At 41.6% G+C, this 20386-nt stretch overlaps 3 protein-coding genes and 2 long non-coding RNA genes across 5 annotated transcripts; 4 read left to right on the top strand and 1 right to left on the bottom strand.

The window, feature by feature from the left end:
• Positions 1 to 3399: 3399 nt before the first annotated feature.
• LOC137201241 (uncharacterized) lies at positions 3400 to 4136 on the top strand. The gene is made up of 3 exons (XR_010932149.1): positions 3400 to 3487; positions 3765 to 3902; positions 3996 to 4136. It is a non-coding gene; the product is annotated as an uncharacterized lncRNA (long non-coding RNA).
• A 651-nt stretch (positions 4137 to 4787) lies between these two features.
• Positions 4788 to 7027, top strand: LOC137168562 (uncharacterized). The gene is made up of 3 exons (XR_010924296.1): positions 4788 to 4888; positions 5240 to 5341; positions 6844 to 7027. It is a non-coding gene; the product is annotated as an uncharacterized lncRNA (long non-coding RNA).
• A 616-nt stretch (positions 7028 to 7643) lies between these two features.
• Positions 7644 to 9132, top strand: LOC137168141 (apolipoprotein L6-like). Its single transcript, XM_067570634.1, has 2 exons — positions 7644 to 7813; positions 8165 to 9132. The coding sequence occupies exons 1-2, from the start codon at positions 7770 to 7772 to the stop codon at positions 8907 to 8909; spliced, it is 789 nt and encodes a 262-aa protein (XP_067426735.1). The 5' UTR covers positions 7644 to 7769; the 3' UTR covers positions 8910 to 9132.
• A 216-nt stretch (positions 9133 to 9348) lies between these two features.
• On the top strand, positions 9349 to 12282 carry atf4b (activating transcription factor 4b). Its single transcript, XM_067570795.1, has 3 exons — positions 9349 to 9510; positions 10296 to 10757; positions 10872 to 12282. The coding sequence occupies exons 2-3, from the start codon at positions 10400 to 10402 to the stop codon at positions 11879 to 11881; spliced, it is 1368 nt and encodes a 455-aa protein (XP_067426896.1). The 5' UTR covers positions 9349 to 9510; positions 10296 to 10399; the 3' UTR covers positions 11882 to 12282.
• A 1681-nt stretch (positions 12283 to 13963) lies between these two features.
• si:dkey-110g7.8 (GTPase IMAP family member 8) lies at positions 13964 to 19681 on the bottom strand. Its single transcript, XM_067570792.1, has 6 exons — positions 19354 to 19681; positions 17938 to 18493; positions 17643 to 17740; positions 17386 to 17517; positions 16551 to 17141; positions 13964 to 16313 (listed from the first exon to the last, which is right to left on the bottom strand). Exons 1-6 carry the CDS (start codon positions 19382 to 19384, stop codon positions 16240 to 16242), a joined length of 1482 nt encoding a protein of 493 aa, XP_067426893.1. The 5' UTR covers positions 19385 to 19681; the 3' UTR covers positions 13964 to 16239.
• Between the last annotated feature and the right edge of the window lie 705 nt (positions 19682 to 20386).

The following is a 20386-nucleotide window of genomic DNA, read 5'->3' as shown; positions in this document are numbered from 1 at the left end:
CTCTTCATAATGACCATTAAAAGATCTCTTCATAATGCACTTTCAAAGCGAGTGATGGGGGACGAAATCCACAGACTATATTTTAAGCAAAAATGTATTTAAAAGTTGATCTGAAGATAATATGAGGTTTTAGCCATCTGAGTTTGTCAAATAAAGTAGATATCTTACACAGTTACAGTCTTTTTAGTATAAAGATCCCTCTTTATGTCTCAACAGTGTTTTCCTGTTCAAATGCAGTGGAAGGATCATAACAAAAAGAGTGAACTTGGCTAACAGATATTGACTTAATTTCACTAATTTGGAAGACTGAAGCCATATATTAGCTTCAAATAAACTTTTAAATACATTTTTGAACAAGAGGGAGGGCTGTGGATTTTGTCCGCTATCACTTTGAAATCACATTGATTATAAAGGCCAGTATGAACAGGATTACAGCAAGAAAAACGTGTCAGTGTTTATTTCGGCACCTGACTGTTGTTTTAAGACAGACATGAAAAATTGTGAACCTTTCCTTTGATATTAAAATTGCATGTTATTGGGCCTTGAAAGAAACAGATCAGGTTTTTTTTTTTTTTTTTTTTAAATGTTCAATATCGATGCAACAGAGGCCAAGATGTCTTTATTTTAAGTCCCATCGTAGTCAAGCTGTAAAAGTGCTGGACCCTACACTTCCCATAATGCAGCTCACTAACAAAGACTTTCTGTTAAAAAAAGTTATCTCCAATCCCAAACTGAGATAAGCCTGATGACATCACAAGGGTTATTTTCTCAGACTTTACAAAGTTCCTCAAGGGTGCTTGAGCCTGATGTGGGACCATTGCTACATGTCATACCTCCTCCGTCTCTCCTCATTCCCTGTCACCATCCACTACTGAAATGAAGGCATCAAACAAACAAAAAATCATAAAATCACCTTTGAATTAAGACATTATAGCTTATGAGCTGGTGGAATTACTTTCTCAAGGCCTCAGTAATAACATGCAAGTATAAGTGACAATATAAGAGCTTTAAATCAAAACACCATCCAACAAACTGCTTCTTCTGATCATGACAAAGCATGAGGGCAGATAAGATTACAAAACAGACACTCACCTGGCCTGTCGGACAAGTTTCAGAAAAAAAAAAAAAAACACATAGGAAAACCAACACTCTGACTTACGTACAAAAAGTTCACATTCACAAAACGTCATCCATCATCATCAATCAGACTTCAGGCTGTTGACAACAAGAAAAGCTGGTCCCCACAATGAAAACCATTAAACTTTAGAGATGAGACTTGATTTATGGTCAAGTTTTTAGGTTAAGTTTAGTTTGAGTTTACGGTCAGGGTGGATGTTTGGCATGTAGAGGTTATGGTTAAAGTTAGGGTAAGTCTCAAGTTAATTAATGCAAGTGGATGCAATATCAAAATGACAAAAACACCTTTGTGTGTGTGTATTTGTCTGAATGACCATGTTGACATATATTGGCGTTCTTTCCACTCCTCTGTTTATGTGTATATGGCAAAAAAAGAAAGTCCACCCACACATTTTTTCGTTGTTGTGACGTTGTGAGGAAATCACACACCTTTAGGTCTGTTTAGACTTGATGACAAAGAAAGAGACAGAGAGAACAAGGACAGAGAGGGAGGAGCAGGCATCTATGGCATCCTGGCCCGACAGGAGTACAGGCCAGGAGTACATGCATGGGAGAAATCTTGAGCTACTACTTTTATTGGATCCATAATCGAAGATAAAACATTACAGTTACATAGAGTGGACTAAACTGGACCATGACGGTAAGAGCCAACTCTTTCCATTGTATATGAATACTCAAATATATGTTTTAGAAGAGAGCTGGGCCAAAGGTTGGATGATTCTGGTTTTGTCACCTTCTTGTACGTTCTCCCACCAGTCTCATTCAGAGATTCAGGCACATGCTAGTGTGGCACCTCACATGTGATTTACATGTCCCACCAATTCACTGAAAAGATGACCTGAACACATTTCATATTACAACTGAAACTCTATGTTATTAGATTACACAATAAATCATCCAGTAAGCTAAGTAAGCTTAAATAGCAGCAAGTGGGTACAATCAGAGCACCTCAGAAGACTCTAAGCAGACATACAGTTTAATGGGAGAGACCAGTGATAATGAGTTTGCTTGAAATGCTTAAAATGTCTTGCTATCATACTCCAACAACTGTTCAAATATTGTTCTGATAAAATATTTTAGCCTATAATTGACTATAAACATATGTTATAAACACAATTTGTGTCTAATGAATTATGCTGAGGAGTTCTGTATTATTATTGCGAGGGGTTTTACCAGTTCATGCACGTGCATGAGGAAGATTTTTGCAAACAATGCTGATCTCTCCTCAACTGGTTTCTCATTCAATTTTCTCAATACATTTCAATTATATTTCTTTTTTGGATTTGATAATTTAATTGCGTGTTGCAACACCAGTTTAACTTGTCTTCCAACAGCAGATGAAAAAAATTTTGATTTACTGTCTTGCAGTAAGTCACTGTTGACATGCATTCATCTATTCCCTTCAAAGTCATGATTTACTGGTTATAAACTTAGCCGGTAGTGCATATTTTTTATTATTTTATGCTTTAGTTTTGCATTGCCCTGGCTTTACAGAATAGTTTAAACTAATGAAAACTGTACTTTTGCATTATCTGAGGTAAACTGTAATGCAAACTGGTAAAGCACATGGATTACTATATTTGTATTTGAGTGTCCCAGTCATAACTGTGTGACAGCGAGCCAGCATGCACAATACCAGAAAGCAGCTAATTGAATTAATTTGATTATTTACATCTGTGCTTTTCCTGCTGTGACATGTCAAAATGTCTTCACTGAAAAAGGCCTTGTTGTTATTTATTGACACATGGTGCTAAACTTGTCCATACACAAATTTGCACGTGTTTACCACTAAAAGTAAGGTAAGCCAGTCTAGATTACTAACAGAGCCAGAAAGGTACAGCTTCACAAGAGTGCATGCACCATTAAAACACTATATCAACTGATATGATTCAGGCTTTAAGGTGGGTTCTGCTTTAATTTCTAATCTTGAGGCCCCTTTGTCAAAATCTGTTTGTCTGTCTGATTTTTGAGTTGTGGATGAGGCAGACATACAGCAGATTTTCATAAATGATAACACACACTTCTCCACTACACCCCTGCATTCCTGTTTGGAGATACAGGAACCAAACTGTCAGTCAGACAAGAAAAAAACCTGAAAGGTTGAAGGTAGATCACAGATAACAAGAACGTTTCTGGTAACATGTTATTATGATTATGGGAATAGTGGTAACAGGCTGCAGTGCAATTGTAGCAATACCTCTTAGACTGATAGTTCTAATAGTAGAGAATTCATTTCTGTCATTATTTAACACCACAGCTGCCCAAACCCCCAAGGACAAAGCACATGATGACGTCTGCTATCAGCTCCTGTGACATCCCACAGTCCATCTATGAAGACCCGGATGTGGCGGTAAAAACTAATAATAGACTTTGGTATTTGCATGCCATCATGTTTTACCATCTTTAGAGGAACTAAAGACATTCAGAGGGGCCAATGGGAATCCTGAGACTTACCTGTAATTTACCTGATGTTTTTCCTCTTTCAGTGCTTTTTGGCATAGAGTTGACGGGCTCCCTTTAAACCCTTTATTGCTGTTATTGAGCTGTTTACATATGCTTCTTATACAATAGTTGCAGGTCACATGCATTATTAACAACGTTCATTCAACTTCTGTTTTTTTTTCCAGCTTGCTCTCACAGATGGAAGCCAGTCAGAGGTTAAAGTTAAGCCTGTACCTCGTCCCAGGTCTACGTTAAAACCAAATGTCCAGAGTAACAACAACAACAAGACTGTTGACTCTGTAGATGAATCTAGCAATGCAGCGGTGAGTTGAACAGTTGTTTGACAAGGTTTTGAAACCTGGTTAACTCATGATAGCACGTATTAATAAGCAATTTCCATGTCCATTTATGATCAGAGTTCCCAAAATAATGAACACCCTGCAGACAGTAAGAGGCCTCGTCCTGTTCGTCCTCCTCCTAAGCCACCAATCAACAAATGTGTGACCTTCAGTAAACCCACAGCAGCAGTCAACAGAAGTAGTTCATATTATACGACTTCAAATACTGAGCCAACTGTGATGGTATACGATATTTTAATCAAAATAATGAGCTTAATTTTATTCTTTTAATGATTGCTACGTGTGTTATTATTATGAATATTACACCTCTTAAAGGCATAGTTTGACATTTTGGGAAATATGGTTATTCGCTTTCTTGCCAAGAGCTGGATGAGAAGATTGATACAATTTGATGTCTTGAAGTCTTGTCATCACTGTGGGGTTGCCAGGCAACCAGCAGATACAGGAAGTTAAACAAACAATGTATAACATGTTGATCAGAGCTTTAGAGGTGTGAGATTTTGTTATCTTTGGAGTAAGTCAGGTGAGCTGTAAGCTAAACTAACCAGCCACTGGCTGAAGCTTCATATTTAACATATGAAAGCAGAATTGATCTTCTCATCTAACCATGCAAGAAAGCAAATAAGCATATTTCACCAAATCTCAAACTATTCCTTTAAAACCTTTGCTTGCATCATAATGTTTTTTAACAATAGAAATATGTTTTATGAAATAATGGCCAATGACGTACAAAATTTACATAGAATATTTTTTAACTTTTTCCAACTTAATGTGTTGATTATCAACATTAATGATACTTACTTCCTCCTTAATTTCTCTAGCCTTCAGCGGTTACTGAGAAAATACAACTTCCTCCTCCTCCTCCTCCTACTCGCCCTCGGCCTGAACGCCCCCCTCCTCCCTCCATCTATGGTGATAGAAAAACTTCTGCAATCCTGGTAAAATCCAAGGTAAGGGCTGACGTGTTTCATTTTTTCACTTCCTCTTAAGATTTCTCCAACACATGTCAGACTCCTCTGAGACACATCTGAATGTGAATGACAGTCATTTCTGAGTTGAATCAGAAACCTTATACAATAGGGGACGTATGGTGCAATGGTAAATTACCTCTAAATTACATTAGAGTTTTAGTCAAACCTTTGGTTGTTATTTCTATTATCGGTCCAACTCATCAATCAACAGCATGAATGCTCAGCAACCTGTTATAGGAAATAGACTATAACATATACACTCATTGTTTTGATATGCTCAATTGCATTACTCAACCATAGTGTCACAAAGTGAATGTCTATGATTTTCAGTCCGCAGACACTGACAGACCTGCAGTACCGCCTCACCTTTCTCAACTCAGGCAGTCCACCCTCCCTTCCTCTGCCTCAGCTTGTGAAACATCGCCTACACAGGTATGACAGATGATGAATCATGCTTGGACAGGTACCAAAATAGCAACAAAACGTCTGTATCATGTGTGTTTGTCATGCCGTCATGGAAAATCATATATGTAAGACTTCACTCTTTTTTCATGCATTTAATACAGTTAAGTCAACAGGGAGCGCAGATTTTGGCAGGGCCCGCCCATGAGTTTTTGGAGCCCTAAACAGACTTTGACCAATCACCCCTACCCCAAATTTCTCCACTATCAAGTGAGGCTAGAGGAGCTTTAATAACCTGAACAGTCTGGAGGATCTGAAGAAACTGCAAGCAGCCACAACACATTCATGTTCAGTTTATTTACTGGTGAAATGTCACAACATCACATGAGAAATGGCACCAGCTTCGATCAACCTATTAGAGGGCAGACTAGTACGTGTGTGTGTGTGTGTGTGTGAAGCAGAGAAATTGAGGAAATTGAGTCTAACATGACATGCCTCACATGAGTATGTGTGATGTTGTAGCTGTCAAACTATCACTGGCAATTCACAATTTGTTTGAAAAGAATCATATGTGGCCCCTATATTCTCATCTGAAGGTTTTCAGGCAAGTCATTAGAAAGAATGATTTGCTCTGATTATCAACTTGATAAAGAGGTCCGCCGTGTTCCTAGAATGCCCAAGTCTCCTATGCACCAATACTGTGAAAAGTTCAGCCTTTTAGCACATAGCACCTTATTCTGCACAGCAGTTTACTTATCTCTATTGCATTTTCATGACATTGTATGACTTATAATTCATGACCTTTTGAAAAATGATGATATGATTGTTTTTCTAGACACACAGTATTAAAGATCACCTCCATGTTTTTAAATGTTTTTTTTTTTTTATTTGTCTGACATGGTTTTTCCACAAAAAGTTAAATTAACTTGTTAAAAAAAAATCTTAAAATTATGTGTTGTGTATCAATTAATACATAAAATTGCTCATTTTTAAAGTTCAACTGCTAGACACAAGCTGCCTCCTTAATTGTCAGTGTTTGTTCACTGGAGGCTTCAAATTCCCACATCACAATTGTATAAGTTTCATACTGGACCACAACCAGCTTCAAAGTAGTTGTGATGTCACAAATCATTCTCATAGGCCTTAAAATCAGATTTAAGGAGAGCACAGAGGAACTTTCTGCCTTTAGCAGATGAATGTAAAAACAGCCTTCTAGTGTCAAACTTTGCACACACATCATTCTGTTGTGAAGCTCAAACATCTAACTGTAGGAACAAGAAGAAAAACATTTTTGACGAGAGTTGCACTGAAAATTTACAGACAATGTAAATGATCATACCAGAGAATAACATCTAGATTAAATGAAAATGACTGTTTTTTGGTTTATTGTCAGGAAGAAACATCCAACAAACCATTAATTTACTGCTCATTCATCAGAAACCATTGGTGTCAATATTAGTATCTTGTAGAGAAAAGCAAATGTATTGAGCAATAAAGTGAAGCAACAAATTCATCTTGTTTGTCTATAACAGACCAGACCACCACCACCCTCATTCAACCCACCACCCCCACCTGTCATTATCAGGACACCATCGGAGTCAGTGTACAGTGAGATAGAGTATCCTTCCTACCTGGACATTCTGTCAGAGGATGATGATAAGACGGTGAGAGAGACAGATACAAAAGCACACGCGCGCACACACACACACACACACACACACACACACACACACACACGCACACACACACATATTCAGAATATACTCTAAACTTCACATGTTGACTAGTTGGTATAATTATTTAATTATTAGAATACTTCTAGGCATATGTGGTTTAGATTTTAGAGATAAGGAGTTTAAAAACTGAGTAGATTATATTTCTGTAGATTTAGGCAATAGGGTGCATTATTTGATTTCTGATATCTATCATGTTTTATTTCTATGAAACAGTACCAGAAACGAGGGAGGTCAACGCTTCGCTCTGAAGAATACCAAAGACGCTGTTCCTCTTCACGTCAACAGACCACAGAGGACACAGAGGTAAACCTTACCTGAACTAAATGGTTCACTTGCCCTGCTCCTTTACCAACAAACACCATTGAGCACCATTTGATTTAGTACCAACCAGCTAGAAGTCAGAGAGTGATATCAAAACCGTCATGAATAAAATCTACTCTCCTCTCTTTTTCTCAGGAGATGAATGGGATGTTGAGATGGTTGAAAAAAGTGTCAAGTAAGTATTAAATGTCTTCTGCTAGCTAGATATTGAAAACTAAACAAGGAAAGAAGCATCAAACTTTTCCTTTTTCATTCTTATTATACTGACTGCCAATTTTGTGTATTAATTCATTTTAAAAGAAATGTGAAAAAAACATGTCAGTGTTCTCAATAACAAAGAAGATCAAAGTGTACAATATCTAATCTGTCTCTGTGCTGACATTTCAACAGAATCTGATTACATGGCTCCATCATTGTTTGGTCTCAGTATAGAGGAGGAAATCAGGTAACAAACTGTCATGTGAATTCCTACTTGGGAACTGGCAATGTCATTTTGGCTCCATTAGTTTTGTGTTATTATATCTCTATTTCTTTTTAAAGTGTAATTCATACCTTTTCATAGCAAATATACCTAAGAATATGCAGGTTAGATGTGGAACTAGATGCGTCATTTTCTGGTGAACACTTCTGAATACATAATTACAACATGAACTTCTGTGTAACAGCTTAAATGTGACAATAGAAGTTAATGGGTTAAACTATTTCAGAATTAATATGAAGTTGAACAAAAGCTAGATTTAGCGCTAGATCAAGAGACAGACTTTTATTAAGCCTTTTCTGTTACTTTCCTATGCAGGTCATTTAATCAGAGAGCCATGAATGTGAAACAGGCCCTGCATCTCTACAACCTCCTCATGATGAAACGCAATGAAATCCTGCGGGTCAAGATCTCAGAGTTTACTTCCATCTCAGACAACCTGGACAAGGTGCAGAAGAAGAGCAAAACCATGGGTATTGCTGGAGGCACCACAGGTGCTGTGGGAGGGGTGACTGCAGTGGTGGGTATTGCCTTAGCTCCTGTGACCATGGGTGCCTCACTGATTGCCACAGCTGTTGGTGCAGGTATGGTGGCGTCCGCTGGGGGCATGGGCGCCCACGCTGCCAAGGCCAACAACAACACTGCGAATAGGACAACAGTTGAGAAACTAGTCAATGACTACATGGCAAATATTGTTGACATGGAACGCTGTCTGGATTTTATCCTCTCTGGGATGAATGAGCTGCGAAGGCATGACCTTGCCAGGTTACAGAGGGCAGGAGCCCAGCCTGACGCACTGAAGATAGCACATCTGTCACAGTCTGTGTTTAGGAGTAGCATGAACAATGGTGGGAGGACTTCTGTTGCACACACAGCTGGGATGTCATCTGAGAGACTGCTTCAGGCATTTGCTAAGGAAATGGATCTGTATTTTAAAGTAAAGGATGATCAAAAGCTGAGGCAGTCCAATAAGAGCAAGTTTTCAGGTAGAGTTCGCCTGCTGGCTCAAAATCTGCAGGATGAACTAGATCACCTGAATTGTATGTGGGAAATGTTTTCTTGAGAGAGACAACTCTGTGTTTGTGTGTGTGTATCCTATGTGTGTGTGTGTGTGTGTGTGTGTGTGTGTGAGAGAGAGATGCATCAGAATTAAAAGCCTTATTTAACATGTGTTCTGATTTAAAAGAAATGCTATAACTGTAAAACCTATTCTGTTGTCTATGTCTGATTGACTAAAGCCAGTATTTAAGGGTAGTTCAGTCATTATTGTAATAAAGAGAACTAATGGAAATTATTCTCATAAGTCAAATAATCTTGTATTAATAATAAAAACAATACTGCGTCACTTTGTAAAGTCTAGTACCAGTGATTACTTTTTAGGATGACATGGAAACATGCGTGGAAAGTGGCATAGTCGCAAACCTAGGCGGAGTGATATTATGACCACTGCGGAAGGATACCTCCTGTTCTATCTTTGGCTCTATAATAGCACCGCGCCACACCACACGCCATTTTCCATCCCAAGGAAACGAAGGAACAGCATTGTCGGAGATCGCACTTTTTTGCCGAAATGGCAGTGTAGACGCGTGCAGCGACCTAGCAGCAGCCAACAAAACAGTGCATCCAACCAGTGCACTGAGTCACTTCTACTTCAGCAACATGTCGTAAGTATTATTTTTGTAACATATGGTCAATGACAGCTGCCCGGCCTATAGCGGTGGTTAAACCAGACCTTAAATAAATTCCAGTTATTTAGTTTTACCGTTTACATTTCATTTTAAAAACACAGAGTGGGATAGTTATAATTTAATACAATTAAGCTTTTTAGCGGTAGTTTGTATAAAAAGGATTAACCATCTAGATGACGCAACACCAGACACTAAAGTGAAATGTTACACTCTCTTATTGGCTCTAATGTCCTCGCTACATTGTATCAGTCTAAACGTCGTGAACAGATTTGCTACATTTGTATCAAACTCAGTTGTTATCGCGATCAAGTGCCAACGTGGCAGTGAAGAAAATGGCTCGTTTCCTCTTTTGTGTCAAAATGGCGGCTTACTGTGGGCGGATGGAGAACAAAAATGTGGCTGTGTTTTAGTGAGGGAGGGCGGTGGACCGTATGACCCCATTGGCAAACACACTGACGTCAGAGTCACAAGACTCGTAGCTGGGTTGAAACACATGATGTGTTGCAGGTGCATTGCAGTGATGGGGGCAGTGTTGCGCTAAAATGTGAGCGGTTTTACCGTGTGACATCAGAATCATTATTTTCATACCCACACTACTGTTTTGTGCAGTGACATCACTAGTGTTGACAGTTTGAAGTCTACATCTTCCAGCCTTTTCATCTTTATCAACTTTTTTAGGGTTTTATCTACTACAATAGATTTTTCTTAGTATTGATGATCAAATTTTTAACACAAATGTTTTCTTTTTCCCCTGTCCTCAGGTCCTACGTGGAAACCCTCAGCACTGCTGCATTCGACAGCATAAAAGAGTTCGACGCTTTCCTAGCATCGTCACACACTCCATTTGTGACCAACAACAGCCACTATGACCATGATGATGACAAACTCACAGTTTGGCCTGGAAGACATGGAGGCCCTTCTCTGGGAGCCTTCCTCTCCCATGGCTGACGCCGTGGGCTCCCTGTTATTTCACCCTGACCAAGAAGAACAACACGAAGGAGGAGGAACCTCAATGGAGGGGGCCACATCACCTGTGTCACCCCTCACCTCCTCATCGCTGTCTTCCTCCTCTCCTCCTCCCTTCTACTCACCTCCTCCCTCACCGCCGGCCATCCTCCTCCATGGGGACAAAGCCGGGACTGAGTCTGACCTGCTCTCCCTCCCCTGGTTGGGCCACCCTGGTCAGCTGAGATGTACCGAGACAGTCTCAGATTATGGCAAAGGTAATGACTGTAAATTAATATTCATTAACAGAAAGTAGCCTTTTAAGCACAGTGCCAGTGTAACAGTGAAAAAGCCGATAGCTCATTAATATCGTGCCTCATTTGTCCCCGCAGAGGATGCGTTCGGTGACCTGGACTGGATGGCTGAAAGGGTGGATCTGAGCGAATTTGACCTGGACTCTCTGATTGGCTCGTGCAGTCCTGCTGAAGAGTCCCCCAGCTCTCCAGAAGACCTCCTGGCCTCCCTGGATTGCCCCATGGAGCTTGACTCCCTGCCAATACCTGCTCTCTCAACTCCTGCTCTCCCAAGTCTTCCCACTGCTTCTCCTCCAAGTACTCCTCCCACCACTCTTCCCTCAGTCTGTTCAGATCCTCCTATCATTCCAGCAGTTGAGCCTGAAGTCCTCATCGACAGGCAGGAGGTCCCCTCCCCTTCTCTGTGTGTCCCAGAGCCACAAGAAGAGTTGGAAATCAAATCTGAGCCTGCCTCCCCTGACCCATCTTCCCCCTTGATTGACTCTCCCTCCTCCCCAGTCTACACCTTGGACCTGGGCAGTGAAGTGGATGTCTCAGAGAGTGAGGTGAAGCCAGTTGTAGCTTCTGTGGTCCCTCAAGTCCCGAGACTCGTACTCTCCCTTTCACCAACCCGCATCGTCCTGGTTCTGACTCCCAAAGATGAAGTTGGGATCACCACCACAACCACTGTAACCACCACTTCAGAGGTCATTCATTCCTCTCCTCCAGCCTCCCCTCCACCAAGGTCCTCCAGAAGCAGACCATACCCTGAACCCAAACATAAAGCCAGCCCAGCCTCCTCCAGTGCCACCAATGTCAAAGTAAAGTCACTCCCGGGTGCAAGTGGAGAGGAAAGGACATCTTTGAAGGCGGTAAAGAACAAGAAACTAAAGAAGATGGAGCAGAATAAGACGGCTGCCACTCGCTACCGTCAGAAGAAGAGAGCTGAGCAGGAATCGCTTCTGGCAGAGCATGAAGTGCTGGAGAGGAAGAACATGGAGCTGACTGAGAAGGCTGAATCCATGGCCAGGGAGATTGAATACCTCAAAGAGCTGATGGCAGAGGTCCGCATGGCCAGGATCAAAAAAGGTCTCAGTGCTGACCCCTAGTGGTTGGACCTAACAATGACAGATAATGTGTGTAACAAGAAGTGGATGATTGCAAAAGGGGGCTCATCAGTATAGTATGTGTTCTGTCTACACAGCTTGTCATGGATGCACAATCCAGTAAAACCGATGTTTGTCAGCATATCTCCTTTTTAAATATCTAACACTGGTATTAAATATAGAATACCTTTTTTGTCACATTCAGAGTAGTTTTTATTGAAACAAGTATTTTCCATTCAGTATATAAACCTGTGTTCTTTACGATGTATATAAACTTCTCATATCTCTGGTCCACAGTAATGTGATAGTGAGATGTCCTTTTTTAAAGTTTTAAAATGTGCATAGTATAGTATAACCTGACCATCTGTATTATTAATCTCTTAATAAAGAGTCTTAAAAACTAATTTCAGGCATGTGGTGTGATTTCCTCTGGGAGTTAATGATGTAGATTGGGAGGGTAGTGCTTTAATTTTTTTCTTAGTACTTCAGAAGATTCAATATAACTGTTGCATACTGGTAAATACATATCACTGAGGGTATATATAGCATGAATTGGCATGTGAGGTCATGAATGCCTGTTCATATGGAAAATTTACCCTACAGCATAGCAAGTGTGGTTAGTGTGGAAGACCACACCACAGGTTTGAATCAAAACAAAAGAGATACTGCAGTGCAGATGAATTGTATATAACATGTACAATAGACTTTACAGCCTGTTTGCCATGTAACCTTTTCTCTAACAAAGAGTCTTTGTTCCCTGTCTGATTATTCGTTACAATAAGCTTGTGGGCGTCTGTTTGAGTGGAGCCTCTTTTCAAACAAACTAGATAAAGATAATGGAGCCCGCCTGACTGGCAGCGTGCTGCAGACACACGGGTATTAGATTAACTGACAGTCATGTGAAGTTACAGATGCCTTTTCTAAATACAAAGTTTGGGATACGAAACTGCCTTATATTGGTGTATTGTTTCTCTGCTGTCCACTGAAGACACTTTCTGAAGTGTCTGTGTACTTAAAAGAACACATTTGTATTTGTCACAGTCTGAGGGAGAATGGAAAAGCTTGCGAGAGGGGGGGAAAAAGTGCTGACTGGTGCTGACCTAGGCACAGCTTGAGTAATATTACCAAGAAAAATGTGTGCATTCAGCCTACAACTGGTCCTAGGTGAGCACGCTGTAATTGGTCCAGGCTTTCTTCCAGATAGTTTAGAGATGGTCTATATTTGGAGGTACGCCAAACTCAAAATGGTGTAGAACTATTTACAATAGGAGAAACATTTCCTCCAGACAAAAAAACTTGGCATTGATCCTCCTTATGTAAATGCCTTCATCTTAAAAGAGTAACATAAGATGTTAGATATAGAACATTCATTAAACTTTAACAACAATACTAACCATGCACAATAAGAGTGTAGTAAACTCAAAATAAATCACTGGTTTATATTGGGTTGAAAGATGAGGGCAAACTGAGTTTATGTAGATTAACCCTGCATTTTTTCACATAATTCTAGACATAGTGACAGACAGTATAAATTGTTACTTGACCAGATTAAGCAATAGAATAGAAACCTACAAAAAGCAAACTGTACTTTCTTCTGTTTTAAAGAATCAAAGATCATGACCACAACTGGATTTCAAAAGTACAAGTACAGACACTTTAACAGTATACAGTGCACTTACTGTATGTACTAACAACAGTTTTTGGTAAGATACACCTCAAAGTAATTTGTTAAAAAGATGAAACGAAATAATGAAACTTTTTTGTGTGAACCCCCATGACAGCCATGGACTTCTTTTATGCATTTTCAATAAACACTTTAAACCCTTTCGTCAGTGGAGAAGGTAATACTAACAAATACAGTCATATTGCAGATAAAGATGTATAATTTCACATTGATTAAAAGATGTTTTTTCTTTGTGTAATTATCCACACAGTCAGTATTCTGGGGGTATGGTGGCTAACAAATCTGCTTGGTACAGTGCCACCTAGTGACGATACTACACAATTACTACTTCCTCCACAGAGCAGTTGTCTGAATAAGTTGGTATTAATATGACGTAATAATAATAATATGAAAGCCAGAAATACACAACAATATATACACATCTTTTATTGTTGTCTGAGAATGAACAAAGTACTGATGATGCAATCACCATTTAGGAAGGACCACACAGGAAGTAACATCACTTTGGCTACAGTAAAGTGGTAGAAGTTACACAGTGCAAAATACTCTGTTAAAAGCTACAATGTAATGTATCTCACACTGTAAATATACACTGCTTATACAATATATTCACATGTGGAAGTGGGACTCTAGGATTCAAATGAATGTTGGAAACATCCTCATATCAAATTGTAAAGTCATGCTTATCACACTAAGTGCTGCGGTAGCCTACATCACTAGATGAAGCACAGAGTCAGTAAAGCATAGAGGAAGCAGTGTCAGGGTTTCTTTTATAGGCTACATCATTTGTATAAAAAATGTACAGCATGGCAGTGGTATTGGTCACATATTACCGGTTTAGTATCTTTCAGAGTTTCTTTTTATCCACTTTAATTTTTTTGCAGCTGTAAAGGCGGGATGTGATGTCATATCAGAAATTCACATGGACTTGCTCAAGCAAGATTCAGAGGAGTAAGAAGTGAGGTTGCCATCAACTCTTTAGGCACTCATTTATCTGCATGCGTTGTCTTAACATGCCTCTGAGAGCTGAGTACATACATACATACATATATATATATATATATGTATATATATATATAATTTTTTTTCACAACATCACTATTGATGTCAGGAGCAGATGTCTCAATGATGTAGAAAAAGTTAACAGGTAGTAAAAGCCCTATGTGAGCTCCAATGATTCATGAGGTTATGTTGTTTCTGTAGCATGCGAAAGCTTGATGTAGTCTATAGGATACTGCCCTGCCGCAGGGCTGTACTCCCACTCTCACGCTTTGATGCTGAGGCACGTAGCTGAATCTACCTTGTCGATAAATGCACTGGATGCATGACCACAAACAGCGAAGCGGAGCCAGCCCAAGCTTCTCCACAGGGACCTTAAGACTGCACATAGTTTCAATATAGCCTTTTCCAAACTGTTTTTAGCACAAATGCTAGAGCAGAAATGGGCTAATAATGACTATATTTACTGATTCAACTGATTTCATGGGCTAAACTGGTTATTTTAGCACAAGACGACCAAAGGAACAACCAAAGTGCAAAGACTGATTCTCTTTTAGTTCCAGCAAACTTAAGCAAATACTCAGAGTAACTCCAATTTCAATTAATATGCGACTCCCATCTTACATGTTGTAGTCAGCATTAATCAGCGTTCCTGTAAATGTTGCAGAATATGCCCTGGAGGGATCAATTCAACCTTGACTCATGGAGCAGAAGCTAATCAAATGTTAATGAAGAAAACTCACTTTAATATCATTCGTGAGAGATCAGAGAGCATGTTTCATGTCTGAAGGTACACAAACAACTCAAGGCTATCCTCGCTTTTTAAAAACTTTTTTTTTTACATTGATGTGCACACATTTCAGTACATATTATCATCTTTTGCCACACTGCTCATGTTTTGGTTTGGTGTTCAAAGAGTTGCGTTCACTCAAACCCTTTCCTTTGAATCCTTTGATTCAAATGAAACTCAAATGGCACGTGATGCAGAAGGGGATGACTATTTTGTAAAATCTAGTCAAAATGTATGTATGGCACAAGAATTACATGGAGACATTCCTCTTAGTCTTGCATTAACAAAGAGAGTGACAAACTTACAGCAGATGTGAGTGCTACCGCCAAATCTGACTGCTCATGATAATATTCTCTTCTCAAACATATTTCTTCTTGGTTTTGATGTTAGCTGAGAGCAAAATGACAAACCACTAACTCTCAACTTGTGATACAAAGGTGGTCAGTGCAGTCTGAACAAAGAGTTATAATGACGAGTAATTCTTTACTCTGCAGTGTTGAAACAGGGTCTCTTTAGCAGCAGTTGACTTCTGTGAACATGCTCATGAACAGGGATCGAGCTCTGGTCCCTTGAAGCAGAAGCAGAATATTTCTCCTCCTCTCTGGTTTGAGGAGAACATTTAGTCTCAGACGTGGTTATTCATTCACTTTAAGTCCAGGGAGAGCTTTGCTCAGTGATCAGTGAGTTCAGGTCTTTACTTTTCCAACAAAGAGCTACTCATTACGAGACTCCTGTTCCAAACCTTTTGTTTTATCTCAGTTTTCTCCTCAGAACTCCTCAGAGTCTGAGAGGGAAATCTAGATGAGGTTTAAGTTACATGAGGTGATGTTTGGGCCTATTGAAGACTCAGAACATGGGCCGGACCACTTTCCTTTTGCTACGATCGTGTCACTGTAGCTGGCATCCCCTACAGTCATCCTCAGGCTCGGTGTTGTCTGAAGAGTAAGAGCTCTCCTCGCTCACTGTCAAATGCAACACAATTATATTAGACCTGATTTAAACAAATTTAATATATGGAATGTTGATGATAAGACACACAAACAGCAGACAGTGAAATGCATCAAAAACAAGGGAGCCTGACTTTGTGTGTGTGTTGTTATGTGTTCATACATGTGTGTTTTAACTGCAACACAAGACAAAACCACTGACCACTGATTATCTTTGCAAAATATATTTGGAAATAATTAAGTGTTACTTACACCACTCGGTCTGTATGGGGAGGAAGGCCTTGTCACCGTTTTCCCTGATCATCTCCTCGATCTTATCCAGCAGGACTGAGACACTCCTGTCCTTTCCAGGAGTCTTACTGTCCAGGACGTGATAATAGTTCCCACAGTACTCAAGCAGTCTTTGCAGCTCGCGCCCCCCTCTGAGAATGTGCTCCTCTATGGGGGTGCGGCCCAGCCAGTCGCCACAGCTGAACAGTATCATGGTGTGGAGGCACGCGCTGTCACCAAACAGAGTCTCTATGTGAGCCAGAAGTGTTCGCCTCTTCCTGGCAGTGAGGGATGAGACGACTGGGAGGACCAACAGCAGGGTGTGGGGTCCAGGTCTCAGGAGGGCAGCGCCACGCTGTGACTCCTGACGGATGCGCTTGGGGGTTCGCCTCACTGAGAACCAGTCCCACCCCGGGGTGTCGACTATAGTGACCCGGCGACCAGACACAAGTGCCTGCCTCCTAAGGCACAGCTCCGTCTCCTGGCCCGACTCAAAGTACCGACGGCCAAGGATGGAGTTCCCCACTGAGCTCTTTCCAACACCCTTCCAGCCCAACAATAGCAGCCTCAACTCTGCACACACAGGAATCCGGAGAGATAAACAGGGAGAGAAAGACAGACAAAGAAAGATGGAGAAAGATGGCCATAAGAGAAACCATTAGAAATAAAAAGAAAGAAAAAGGGTAAACGTAATATTGATTCACCAGTAATGAATAGGCTATTTCTTAGAACATCAATTCTGGAGAATTGTTTTCATCTCTCTCCCTTACTGTATGACTCACTCAACTACACACCCACACAGACACACACAACATACCTCTGGGAGGTCCTCCGATCATCTGCTCCCTCTGCCTTGCGTGCTCCTCCATCCTCATCCTCTCTTCCTCCAAAGCTCTCCTGGCCTGCTCTTCCTCCAGCAAAATCAGCTCATTCACCTCAAAGTACCAGCCTACATAAATAGCAACAATTAATTATCCATTAAACTGTTTCCAATCAGCTTTTATAACACAATTGGTACATTCATTAACAATGTCATACAGTATCATTTACTGTAACTATGAAATCCAGCCAAACCTTGGTTGTCAGTGATCATTTCCTCCACCTTCTCCATCAGCTCGGGTACCTGTGTGTTGTCCTCTGTTTCTTTCCGAGTGTTATCAAAAGGATGGTACCTGCAGGTAGAAAAACATCATTTTAATTGATGCAGACAAGATTTGATGGTTTAGAAGATCATGCAGGAGTCACCCTCTTAAGCTATCTACTGAACCACTGTAGTAAGATTAACAAGGACAAGAGTGAAGGGATTTGATTGTGTTTAGAGGCAGGCTTTTGTAAAATCAAAAAAAAAGGGAAAGAGAGGACATTGTACCTGCTTCCACACCTCTCCACCAGCCACTGCAGGGCCTCTCCAGTGTTCGCTATGTGCTCCTCGATGAAGACACCTTTTGGAAGTTTGTCCACCCCAGTAAAGAGCACCATCGAGTACCTCCAGGTCCCTCCACCCAGGGCCCCTAACTGCTCCTCTGCGGCCCTCCTCTGTGTGTCAGTGAAAGGCTGCGTGACAGACACCACCAGCAGGATTGCATGGGGTCCAGGAGGACAGAGAATGGCCCCCATGCACGGCCCCTCACTGTCCAGGCTAGGCGGGGCCCGTGGTGGGCTGTCCGACTCAGCACCAGCATTGTCGTTGTTGTCAGCTTCGGTGTCGTCCTCCGGGTCGCTGGGGATGGTCCATGGCGGGGTGTCAACCACGGTAACCCGTCGGCCGTAGATCTCCGTCTGGCCCACGTTGCTGTGAGTGGTCTCCGTCCCTGCGTCGAAGACCTCGTCCCCCAGGATGGTGTTGGCGGTGCAGGTCTTGCCAGACTGTGGCCCCCCCAGGATCAGTAGTCTGCGCTCAGGGGGGTGTCGGCCCCTGGGGTCTCCTGTTGTAATACAGAAAGGTCAGACTGGAGGTTCCTTTTGGCTCTTCTTCCACATGGATGAGTGTGTTTATTATTACAGCAGTTGGCTCTCAGAGGAGATTATTCTTAACCTTTATCCCTGTTCTGTCTCTTAAGTATTGTCTCCTGGCTTGTCCCCAAAGTGCTTTTTGGATATAGGGAAACTAATGTATTCTTTCCACTGCAACACATCCCTCTCCTGCTCCTACTCATGCACTCACCCTAATTTCTGTCCTCACTCCTTACTTTCCCCCTCTGTGCCCTTCTTGCTTCTTGGTACTTTCTCCTTTATTGCCTCCTCTTTCATTCCTGCCCTTATCCTCTTCTCTCCCCTTAACCCCCCTTCTCAGCATGCCTCCTTTTTGTTTCCCTCTGTCCTTGGCCTTTGGAAAAAAATGGGTCAGAGAGGAGGAACCTTGGACTCCTTCCAGAGAGAATGGCATGTGGACAGAATATGATTTACTTTGAGTAAAAGTTACACGGAGAGGATAGATGTTTTGATAAAATGGCAGCACAGATGAGTATGAATATTCAGCGGATGGCGAGAGGAAAAATTCCTGCTCTGCAAGGATGACAAGAGGGGAGACGATGGAGAGGAGAGGGAAGTTTATTGATTTACCCCTGTTACTCACCGCTGCTGACACTTTCCATGTGAGCTGCTAAACACAGGAAGTTGACTCCAGCAACAGTTTTCCAGAATTGTGGATGTTTGGTCCAAGCATGAAATGGTGTTGAGAGTCCCCCCCCCCACACCCTCACCCCCCGACTCCCCGGATGTTGCGACTGAACCAATGATGATGACTGAACTGGAGGTGTGCGGCAAAGGAGGAAAACTCACTTACCAGTGTCAGAGGCAGAGGACACAGCAGCCATCTTGTGTGTAGAACCTCTGGCTTCCTCCTCCTCAGCCCCCCTCCTCCTTCTCCTTCTCGCCTCCACGGTGGATTCGTCTTCTTGCCTCTTCAGAAAGAGGAGTGCGCGGCGACAGATCCTGAGTGGCGTGCAAAAGGCTGGCAGCTCAAATGCTTCTTGGCTCTCTCTTTCACTCTAACCCTCATTCTACTGCAGTGTAACTCACTCTATCTTCTGTTCCCCGTGTCCACCCCTGCCTCCCTTCCTCTCCTCACTCCTCCTCTGCCATTCAACCTCTCCCCCTCTTTTTTTTTGCAATCTATTATCCCCCACACCCCCACACCCCACTGTGGCTCTTTACCGTCCTTTCCTCTTGTCTCTTCTCCCACCCCTTCTCCTCGTCTTCCAGCGCTCCTTCTTTTGTCTTACTTATCTGTCCGAGCAGAGCTGAAAGATTGTGCAATGCAGGAGACAGGAAGCCAAATCCACCCCTGCAGCAGCAGTTACGGGAAGATGTGTGTTCATTTTCTGAAGAGGAGAGGAAACTGTTCCTCCCACGCTCATATCACACAGCAGCAGCAGCAGCAGCAGCAGCAGTGTGGCACTGTATGCAGACTGCAGTCAGGAGGACAGATAGAAAGATAGATAGACAGAGAGATAGAGAGAGAGAGAGAAAGTGGGAGCGAGAGAGAGAGAGAGAGAGAGAGAGAGAGAGAGAGAGAGAGAGAGCACTCTGTTCTCTAGATGTATTCCCCAGCTGCTGCATCATGCACAAACACAACTATTTATTTGATGCCTGCAGACACATAAATATTGTGAGTCAGGGAAGGGATGCATACTGCATGAACATATTTAAATATTGATATGAGACATGCAGCCACAGCTTAAATAATAAATAAAAGCTCCCATAAATAGCAAATTCAAATGGTATCGGAATTCAAAGCACTGTCACCTTAGTGTGAATAATATCTGCGGGATGCATAACGATTATGTCATGTGGAGCAGAAAAAAAAATCACCCCAC

This window comes from Thunnus thynnus, chromosome 17 (assembly GCF_963924715.1).
Source record: "Thunnus thynnus chromosome 17, fThuThy2.1, whole genome shotgun sequence".
Classification (NCBI taxonomy): Eukaryota; Metazoa; Chordata; class Actinopteri; order Scombriformes; family Scombridae; genus Thunnus; species Thunnus thynnus.
Note: the sequence above shows the minus strand (reverse complement) of the source record. Positions and strands in the feature narration are given on the sequence as shown.